Source organism: Gavialis gangeticus, unplaced genomic scaffold (assembly GCF_001723915.1).
Source record: "Gavialis gangeticus isolate Ggan-Ray unplaced genomic scaffold, GavGan_comp1, whole genome shotgun sequence".
NCBI classification, from domain to species: Eukaryota; Metazoa; Chordata; order Crocodylia; family Gavialidae; genus Gavialis; species Gavialis gangeticus.
The window spans coordinates 11,806,143-11,817,525 of NW_017729007.1; the positions used below are offsets into that span (position 1 = coordinate 11,806,143).

At 44.3% G+C, this 11,383-nt stretch overlaps 1 protein-coding gene across 5 annotated transcripts in view; it reads right to left on the bottom strand.

Moving 5' to 3' along the window:
- Positions 1-7,688: 7,688 nt before the first annotated feature.
- The window catches only part of PANX2 (pannexin 2), a 27,830-nt gene continuing 24,135 nt past the window's right edge, over positions 7,689-11,383 (bottom strand). For all 5 annotated transcript variants that reach the window (XM_019509309.1, XM_019509308.1, XM_019509306.1 and 2 more), the window contains one exon: positions 7,689-9,536. In XM_019509309.1, coding sequence (XP_019364854.1) covers positions 9,178-9,536 — 359 coding nt within the window. In that variant the 3' untranslated portion in view covers positions 7,689-9,177. The remainder of the gene's footprint in view (positions 9,537-11,383) is intronic.

Consider the following 11,383-nt stretch of genomic DNA (forward strand, 5'->3'; position numbering starts at 1 on the left):
ACTTTAAAGACTATCAAAAGCTCTGGATGAAAGTGCTAGGCACAGTGCTGAGCATTGGTATTAATGATGACTTCTGCACGGTGGTTTCTATTCCAGAAGAGAAGAAAAAGAAAACCTTGTTTTCCTGTCTGCAGCCAAATGCAGTTATGGCCTAGTCCAACTGTCCTTTGAGTCAATGGTAAAATTCCCCATGGTGAATATGCACGGTGACTGGAACATCCTGGCTGCCAGAACAGTCCAAAGAGAAGGGTGTCAAATGGAGATAGACCATGGCAACCTTTGGGCCGCATCACCTGCATTAGGAGCCAGCCTGTGCTGTGGCAGCCTCAGAATTACTGAGGCATAAAGGTGCACTCAGGGCAGTGAGCAGTTATATCACCAGTGCAGGAATGATGCATGTCCTATAATCCAAATACCTGGCAAGCACTAAGAGCAACAGCAAATGTTATACTCACTAATGTTCACAGTATCAAACATCAATTCACTGACAACATGAATCTGCAAAGAACTGAGCATCTACAATGAGGTGCTGAGCAGTTGTAAAGAAGTCAAAGAGATACAAAGCACTATGTCGGACTAGGCAAAAAAGTTACTAATGTTAAATAAACTGATCTTATTCTATTGCTCAGCTTTGAAATGGAATATAGGAGATGCACTTACATTGGGCAAAATATTATATATTGTCCATCTGTGGTTGAAAAAAAAAAATATATATATATATTCACACACACTTATACATATATGTATTCAACCACAGATGGACAATATGTAATATTTTGCCCAATGTAAGTGCATAGATACATATTTCACAGAGCTAAATGTTGGTAATAGCAATGTGCATTGGTGCATTAAAAATTTCCCATGAATGTTCTGTGTAATTAGCTGCTGGATACAGAGTGCTGGCCTCTTATTCAGGATGGCCAAGAACTAAAAATAGCATAAATGATGCTTCTGACAGTTGACTTTTCTGTTCCAGGTTTTTAAATTCACTTGAACAAGAAAAGAAGGCCATATCTACGCTCATGGAGGGCCCATCCCTGTGCCCAGAGAACAAAACGGGAAAACTACCATTAACCTGAATGGGGCAGAAAACAGACCTTGAAAATGCAGACAGGTTGAAATGTCTTAATTTTGCCACAGCACTGATTAGCATGGGGATATCCAGGGCTATGTGCCCATTCTTAAAGGGAGAATTTTAAATGTGACTATTTCTAATTACATAGGGCTAGACAACCTTCTTCTCTTGTGGCTCATTGGTTGTTTTCCTCTTGCTTCATGGAGACAGTAGATAAACTTACACCATAAATGTCCAACTCATGTGGCCTCACAGGCTGGATTGGGACCACAGGGTTCGCTGTGAGCTACATCTGGGCTGCAGGGCTTTTGGCAACAGCTGCTGTGTCAACACCACCAGCCAAGGAGCTAAAGCTACTGCTGCTTAGCCCCCAGAGCCACAGTGTCAGCACAGACAGCACCCTGCAGGTGCCACCACTAAATTCTGCAGAGGTGGTAGGCGGTCACCTCTGGTAAGCAGTGGCATTAACTCTTTGGCTGCTGGCAGCTACAGTGGAAAGAAAGCTCTGTGGACCAGATGACTTACCTCCACAGGCTGGGTGGGTGACACCCCTGCTGCATACTGCACAATATAATGCACTGTAGAAATACCTGAGCTAGCTTTAATGACCTATCTTAGTTTCTAGAAGCAGTAAAACTGCATGCATGCAGCATTCTACCACAAGCCAATTTCCTTCTCAGCTGGGGAAATGATCCCAGACAGCGCACTAATGCTTTTGGTACTCAGCTAGCCCACGTGTCTCTGCTGGGTACTGCATTGTTCAGCAGAAACATACACAGTCATTTGCTACTGGTTCGTATCAACTGGAAAATGCTTCCTGTCCCCCTGTGCACTAGGTCAGCTATCAGTAGCTAAGTACATGCCATCCTCTCCCCCTGGCCACCTGCTCAGGAAGGTGGAAGGAATGGCACACAGCCTAGGCCACAATCTGCCAAAATGTAAGACAGACCCTGTATTTAGCAGCTCCAGGAAGGTCAGCGGACCTTGCTTTCTCCATAGGACAATACAGAAAGATGGTCCAAAAATTCAAGATATCAGTCTAGCCAACTATAACAAGAATCTTGATGTTGGGACAGGAGGGACCCAGGAACACCACAGCATATTCTTGTGTGCGCAAGAACGCAGGACTTGATGGATACTTTGAGTGATACAGTCCCCAGTACAGCAGCCCAACCCTTCCACACAGCAAACTCCCAGCCTGCTTCCTTTCCCCTTGCAAACTACTCCCTCATAGTTTGCTACTTAGCTATACTGTCCTCTGGGGTTTTATGCTCCCTCGTCCAAATGGTCCACAGCTGAACCTGGTCCATAGACCTCCAGCAACCGCAGGAATCAGGAACAGACAAGTTCTAGACTGAAGTCAGTCAGGGGCTCAGCAGGCAGGTCAAGAGGTTGACATCTGAAAGAGATAAGCAGTTCCCCTAGGTAAAGTCCTGGGGGTGGTGGTGTATGTGCATAGTCATGGAGGGAGGTGTGTGTGTGTGTAGGTGGGTGCATAGAGTCATGGGGTGGGGCAAGGAGGGGCAGTGCATCAGGAACAGGAAGCAGGAATCCAGACCAGAGTAACTAGATTGGTGGTCCAGAACAGGCAGCTCCAACTGGAGGGACCAGGATGTGGACAGACACCAAACTAAAGCCCTAAGGCAGTAGACAGTTATCAGAAGATGGGGGCTGGGACTAGAGTCAGGAAGGGCAGGGGTCTGGAGCCAGCAAGTCTGAAGCAAAGGAAGAAATAGGCAGGAGCAAGGATGAAACCAGGATCTAGTAGCCATAAGTCCAAGGTTAGAAAGACATCTGTTCTGTTGCACAACCTCATGGGCACCTGAAACAGCTGCTGCTTATAAGCAGGCAGTCACCTCCATGCAAGTAACTGGGCCAGCTGGAAGTAGTTGGGTTGCTGGCAGCCCGGCCCTCTCAGGTAGCCTGCTTGGTCCACTGGGAATAATTACACCCGTCTGCTGCTCTGGCTCCTGACACGCCACTCTGGGTGACACCAAAGGAGTGCTCGCGCTGCTCCGCGGTAGGGTCTCGGAGTCTTGGACAAACGGTATGTGAAGCAAAGCTTTGTTGGATGAGAGCTCTGCTCTGGAGATAACTGTGGTAATGTGGGTACCTGTCTAATGAGGCTGCATAGTGCTTGAGTTCAGGTGTAGTGCACTCTGATATACCCATCAGATACAGGCTACATACTCATCACATCAGCAGAGTCATCTGCAACCCTTTACTTGACCTGAGGGAGTGACCATCCTCGACCACAAGGGATCGCTGCTGCAGACACCATGGCTATCTCTTAGTTTAGCCTCGTGCATTTTTACTTGGAAAAATCTCTTGTCCCTTCATCTTTGGGTGGAGAGGACCCAAATGGCTTAGTCATCTATAACCAAAAAGCTAGTGTGCACCTTGTGTCTGTGAGGGGCTGGCTGGCAGTGACTTAGCCCAGGGGTTTTGAAAGGGAAAAAGATGATTGGAAGACTTGGGATTCCCTTTCCTCACCAATCAGGCCCCAGAGACTCACCCCCTGTGTCCCCTGATTGGCCCCTTGGGTCACCTGGAGAGGGGTGAAAGGGGTAGCGTGGGCTGACTCAGGAGAGACCAGCGGGGGACAACAAGGAAGGAGCTTCACAGAGCTGAGCCAGCAGGGCAGGAGCAGTGCCCTGGAAGAGCTTGAAGGAGCAGGACCTGCAGGCAGCAGTAGGACCCTCAGCAGCACGGCATGCGGCCGGCAGGAGAGGTTCCCTGCTGGGCTCCAGGATCCCCGAGGAGAGGCTGCGGCCAGCAGGAGAGGCTCCCCCGCTCCAGGAAGGATCTGAGCAGTGACCTGAGGGGTTCCCAGCCCTGCTTCCAGCTCCTCCAATCAGAGGCCAGGCAGCTTGACATGAGGCCGGGACTCCGGGAAGGTCAAGCCCCCTAGCAGGCTGGAGTAGCTCCACCAGTGGTGGCGGTGGGGCAATGTTCCTGCCTATCATGTGCGGGATCTGGGTGCAAGTCCCAGCTGTGGTGACTTGGGGTGAGTGAGATAACAAGAAGCACATCTTCTTGCAGTGGAAAGGGGCCATTGTGTTTTCTCCCCCTCCAGGTACCAAGGCCCTATGTTTCCTTGTCATTTGACATTTTGCATATTGTGCCTTTTTATATTTCACCAACCCGTATTGTTTGATCTGCTGTTTGTGTTTTATATTTTGTTAACCCTGTTTTTGTCAATGACTGTAAGTGTCTAACCTTTGTCGAATCCTGCCCCCTTGGGCATTGCAGTGTCCACTATACCCTCTGATTTATGCCTGTTATGTTCCCAGTATTAAAAGGTATATGGTTAAGTCCCCATTGGTGGTCTGGCTCTGCTGTATAGGGGAGGAGAGTCCCTACACCTCCCACAGCGCTTGTGCACCTGCTTTGATCCCTTCAATTGGAGAGGGGGTACTTCTTGGAGTACCGCCTGGGTTACATTTCTAACTCATAAAAGCCTCTACCCTGGACACACAAGGCTTTGGAAAGAATATCAGAAAGTGAATTTGTTCATTTTAGCTAGAATCTCATGGCTACCTCCTTCAGAAAGAGGGATAAGTCCTTACTGGTACCTTGTTGGTATGGAGAACAGAGTGAGGAGGATCCACCATCTGTGCCCACATTTCCTCACCTGTCTCCCTGGGAAAATAATGAACAGGAATGCCATCAGTTTAAGAGCCATTAGAGAGGCTGATGCTGATGACACTGGCAGAGGAATGGAAGTGGATAGCAGCATCAGTTGCACTTCATTTGTAGTTTACATAAGTTCACAAGTTCTGTGAATTTGAGTGGTGTGTTTGGTTGTTTCAGTACTTGTGAGTGTGAAGGAGGTAACAACGCTCTCTAAACCTGCCCTGATGCTGTGGATTGTTGGCTCTGGATTTAGGACCCAGAGACCTTGTTTGGGGGGGGAGGCACCTTCAGACCAACCACGATCTCTCCATTCGATAATGGGCAAATTTATTGATACACAGTGATAACAGGAAAGAAACAGTACAAAGAAACAAACAATTCTATATATCTGCTAAATCTTAGGACTGTCAACAGAGTCAAAGTACATCTGGGCAGGCCACGGGCTCCACGGAGACGTTCTCTTGGGTGGGAGCATGTCAGCATTCTGGAGGTGGGCTGCCGAGCGGCGTATGAGATGGGTTGGTCGTATGCCCTCTGTCTCCTGGGGGACAGGGATGGGGATGGCGATGGGGAGGGATTAGGGAGGGACAAAAAGGAAGAGAAGGAGGGACCCTTTTTTACTCTCAAGTCTCTGCTTTTGTATTCTCCTTCCCTCGTGAAGACTCCTGATGACTTTGTCCGTAGCTATCTCTGGTTGGTTGTCTCTCTGTGGTCACACCTCCACGTAGCCTTCCAGGCCTTCTCCTAATCTGGTCAGTTCCTCCAAAACTGGGACCCCTCCCTGCCTTGCTCTGGGGCCTTGTCAGCTGGTGTCACTTTATCTCGTGTTATGGGCAGCGTAATGCATACGCCCTCAATTCTCAGGCTGTGTCCTTGTTGTGTTAGACAGCCTGTCTGCCTCCAAGGCTGTGATATCATGTGATTGCGAGACCCAGGCTTCTTAGAAATCAATTAACCCCTGCTGCCCATCCTGACCCATTATAATCTATACCTATAGGCCAATTCCCAAAACACAAACCTTTAAATACCATTTCTAAGCCAACATGGATGGTACTATGATTGTGTCAGGTGCTGGGAGTTATAGATGTGATGATACTAAGGGTGTCTCAACAGAGGTCAGTGCTGCTCTACTGGGGACATTTGGGGTCAGACCCAGGCTGCTCCTGTGGACTGGTTAAGTTTTTTCCTGAGTCCTTGGTGCCACTGGTCCTGTGACATACTCAAAGTTAATCAAAAGCAGCTGGGGCTATGAAGTCTTGGTAGGAGGCCAGCAAGGGGCTGGAGATCTATTGGGGATCCCTTAGTCAAGGGAACTGCCCCTCAAATTCCCTTTGCCTCATCTGACAATTTTCTTGTCCAAATGAAAAGATCTTTCAGGGTTGGAATCTTCAGTGGTGCTCGTCATCTCCTTGGTGCAGGAGTGGGCAAAATGTGGCCCGTGGGCCAGATGCGGCCCTCCCGGCCATTCTACCCAGCCCGCAGGGCCCCTAAAAATTTAGAAAATTAATATTTACCTGCCCCCGGCTGCCTGTCACGTGGCCCTTGATGTCTTGCTGAAACTCAGTAAGCGACCCTCCGCCCCAAATAATTGCCCACCTCTGCCTTGGTGGGATGTGCAAGGGGGCCTGAGTTTCCTTGGAGTTTCTCATGGGGTAAGTAAATCTGTAGCCTTACCTTGGAGCAATATTTAGAGCCAAGGGATCTTGGGTATGCCATTCTGGATCCAAAGAAGCTTTCTATCCTCTGATATAGTATTAATAATTATTATTCTTTAATTAAGGTAGGGACTCCCTTTGGGCAGAGGAACTGAACAACTAACAGGAGCTAGCTAAACGTTCAGGTAGCTTGCTGCAGTCTGAAGCAGTCAGAAAGATGGCAAAACCTGACATTTTGTTCAATACAGAGTACCAAGGGCAACGAGAAGACAATACAAGAGGTTTTTCTGTAAGTGTAAAACCTTTGGGCATCTATACACATGGTCTAGGGTGGCAGGATGGGTGCTTTAATTAGAGTGGCTCCAAGAGCTGCTCTAATTAAAAAGTGCCTGCAGCATCACATGTATTCAGTGTCCCATGCTTCAGGATGGTGGTGGGGGCATTGAACTAAAGCTTGTTTGATGAGCTTCAGTTCAAGTGCCCCTGCTGCTGTTCTGAAGCATGGGGATGCTGCATAGATGTGATACGGAGGCTGCTGGAGCATACTAATTAACATGCTCCAGCAGACTGGATTAATTGAGTCTGCCCTGATGCATGCTCATATTAGTACATTAGAGCAGATGTCCAGAATGTGTATAAGTGCCCGTAGCTTCTAACACATGACATCAGGAAAAACAGCTCTGTGCTGATTAAACAGCTGCAACTCCAGCTGTGCAAAGGAGTTTTTTCTTAAACTGATTGTGAATTAGGCCAATGGCATTTCCTGACTTCTGTGGTCAATAACAGGTTTCTGACCTTTTTAGACTATTTTAAACAGTGTAGGCACTCCTCACTGGAATTTAAGACCACAGTACTTTGGCTGAAAATATATTCAATCTAACCTGTTAGTTTCTGCCTGCTGTAGTGCATGCAGTCAGCAGAATGTGCACAAATATAGTGAAGCCAGGCAGTCATACCTACCAGGAATACTCTGATGTGTGCTGATTTCAGATGAAAATTACAGAGTGCAGCTGGTCAGCAGGCCAAATGAAGAAGCAGCTTCAAGGAAGTTCATGTTTAAGAGCCAGATTCTGTACTCTTTATACAGTCCAACTAGTGCAATTTTATGTAGGTATGAAAATCAGAATAAAGCCCCAAACCTGTCATTGGCTTTTTTATTATTTTAAAATTGTATACCATATTATCTGCCATCAACAAAGTCAGATATGTAAGATGGAATGGCATATTGTTTCAAAAACTTGCATTTAATACTTATCCTAAAGTTTCATTAGTTGTCATGTGGTAAGGATGGGTCATTTGGTTATGAAAGAGTACACATTAAAGATATTCAGAATAATGTTTATTTTCAGTGCTATTTTTCATTAAATACTGGCATCACATATCCATGTTTGAGGTAATATAAATTAAAAATATATTTAAGATTTCAGTCCCATACTTGTGCTGTATATTTTGTTCTACCATTATACAGAGTTTTGAAGCAAACACACGAAAGTCCATAATTTTGAATGTAGCTGTAATTATTTTAAGTCACTTTTATTTCACTATAATTTTGCTGAGAATGGTTATTGCATGATACATTTTTAGTTGATGTTTTAATTACCCTAGAGTTTTCTAATAAAAATCACACATGTCAAAGTTATAGGAAGGTGGGCATGAGGATGTGCTTTGAGCCAAGATAGGCAGACTTTGAATCACAAGGAGAGCATATACTGGAGGATTACTGTTTGCATACTTTAGGATCCAGGCCCAGCAGACACACTTAGGCATATGTTTAAGTTTAAATATGTGAATAGTCTCAGTGTCAGTGGAATTACTCATTTACCAAGAGCTAAGCACATACTTAAGTGTTTTGCTGGATTGACCTCTGGAGATACTGCAGACTTAAATTCATAGTCCTCCTTAACTGTGCATTGTTTGACAAAATTGCTGGTTTAATATTTTATCAGCTTTGTAAGATTTTTCATATCAATAAAGCACCCATTAAAGTTTCTAACCTGGTTCACAGAAATGCTATGAAAAAATAAACAGCTATAATGACCCTCTTCTACCCATTTTGTTAAATTAACCCCTGATTTGAAAAGCTACAAAGTAATTTTATGGTAAAATATATTTAAAAAAATAAACTCTTCATTTTATCATCTTCCATCAAACATATAAGCTTGTTAAAGGGCAGGGAATTTCTCATTCAGGTATACAAGAAATTGAAGAATTTCAATTCCTTTTGCACTAACTGCTGGTGTTAATAGGCCCCTCAACCTAAATTTCCATCAAGCCCAGCATTAGTGAGTCAAAAAAAACCTGAAGAAAAGCTTGCCTGCAGATTGTTCCTGTTTCTTGAGAAACATTCTCCTGACATTTTCCTCTTATTAGTTGATGCTCTCAACTCCTACCATTAAAATGGAATACACACCTTACCTTTGTTTGTTTAACTTGAATTCGCAATTGTCAACTACAGAGGATATATGCACTCTGTAAAAAAAAATTGCTGTGATGTGTCACTGAATGAACATTTCAGAAGTTGTCTGGACCACGTGGAGCTCAGGAGGCTACAACTTTGTGTCACATGGTGGTGGGGAGGAGGTTTACAGTAAAGGTGTATTTCCATTTGGATTTATTATTCTTCTGTTTCATATGCTACCAACAGTGGTGATGATGTGACCCTGGAAAACATCTGAAGTATTACCAAAGCCTATAGTTTGTATTAAAACTCTCCATGCTCATGCAGTAAATTGCATTGTTGTGGATAGCAAGGTCTAACTTACAGTGGTGATAGACCTAACCATCAGGGTACAGCTGTGCAGTGCAGTCTCTTTAGTACTCCACAGAGCTCACTATTGCCATTGGTTCATCAAATGTTGCTATCATTCTCTGTTTTGGGGTGGGTATGGAGAGTATTTCCCTGGGTTCAGTTGGTGAGTGAATGCTGTTGTCTATAAGGTTTGAAACCTCTTCCTCATGATCTTCATACAGCGTATTGATGTGCAGCAGAGGGTGAGCAGCATTACAGTTCAGTGCAGGTGTTGGCTCTGATTTGGCCTGGCTCAGAGTTACATTTGTTGTAGCAGCACTTGTTGCTATATGTTTGTGGTTACAGGTGAGAAACACCCCTGCAGGGGGTACAGTTCTGCATGTCTCAGATGAGTACAGAGCATCTTTTTCAGGATGTGGGTCTGAAAGAAAAGAGAAGTGTGACCATAAAAGAGTTGTCTAGCCTTTCCCTCCTCACTAACCATTGTACAGCAACATCAACATCCTAATCTGACAGAAGTCAATGGGACTGATTTCAACCAGAGCAGGAGTATTTCTGTAAACTGAGTTTTAATTAGACTCTGAGAAACCCATGATGACTTATTCATGAGAGCACTGACTTTTTGAGGTTCTAAGCCCGAAAGCTCACTGTCATGAATAACAACAAACCTACTTTCTTATGCATGTCTATGCTCACTTATAGAAAAACATTTATGAAAAACAAAGAAAAAAACGACGTAAAGATTATGATTAAACAAACATCTACAATGGCTACAGGATGGAATATAAAAATACTGATGATGTTTTTAATGGAAAACATAGTCATCATATACTGTAAGACAATATTCTGAGTGAAGAAAAACAAAAATGTATAGTTAATTGGTGTCTAGTATTGGAAGGAACTAGCGTAAAGAATGGATCATAATCTTCTTTACTTAACTCAGAAGTGGAGTTGTGGTGTTTTTTGAATGAGGGGTAAAAAGAGCGGTTCAAACCTACCATAACTTCTTGTGTGTTTGCAATGTAAATGGTAACTAAGGCTATAAAATAATATTGGCTTTTGGAGCTGGACTGGAGCATGGTACTGGATAAAGGAGACTGCAGGATGTCCCATATGCACAATGGGGAGTTTGAGAGCTCTAAGAAGAGTAGGAATTTGGAAGTGACAAAAACTTTTATACCTCAAATCACCTTTTTGCTGGAAATAGCAGCTATCAGTCTGTCAACACCCAGAGGGAGAAGGTTTTAGCTTAAAATGAGATGAGAGACATTGCTTTATGCACACACCAAGTTTTCTGTAATTGAAATGACATATTTCTTCTTTTATATGGCAGTAATTGACAGAAATAAACAAGATCTCTATCAATGCATGTGCATGCTCCCGTAGCACAGTAGTGCCTCACACCCTGTGTAGTAGAAAAGGGTTACTATCCCCAATGCACAGATGGGGAATCAAGGTGCACCAGGTCACAGTGCCTTGCTATAAACTTCCTGAAATCTCTTGATTTCCATGCCAGCACCTTTACTACAGACCATCCTTCCTTAAGGCCAAGTAGGATAAAGGGAAATTTAATGGACTATTAAGGAGTAAGAACAGTAACAATAACCTGAAATGGAAAATATCTAGCTTCAGGGCATGTGCCAACTCTCAGAAATGGAGATTTGAAAGAAATATTTGTGAGCAGCTAACTGCCACCTGCAAAATCCCTAATCCCTTCCTCAGATGTAGCCGATACTGGCCAAGGTCAGACCTAGAATACTGGTGCTCAGAGTTCACTGCTTCAGTCTACTATGGCAGGCAAGCTTCTCTGGGTAATCTTTTATTGGACCAACCAAGTAGTTGGAAAAAAGTTCTTAGCAAGCTTTCGGGTACAATCACCCTTCTTCAGACATAGGGAGTCTCTGCTGTTTTGAGACTCCCAAGGAATGAGAGAAGCTATGGCATTCCTGTTTTCTTGTTACTTTAAAATGGGTGACACACCTACGGTGTGGTACATCTGAGAGAGGAGGATGGCATTCTTGGGAGTCGCTGTCTCCTACACTTCCTTGGCAGAAGTGATATTTTGCATGAGGCCAGATTCATAACTTGTGAAAATTTCTTAACACTTCAAAAATATTGTAGAAAGGAAGGATATTTTGTGCAGCTCTACCTGTACTAGATCCTAATGCATATATTGATACGAACTGGTACATACAGCAAGTGAGAGAAAGCATAGTTATCTCCTTTAAGAGGCTTCCCTGCTTTTATATTATGGGCTATTTAGAAATC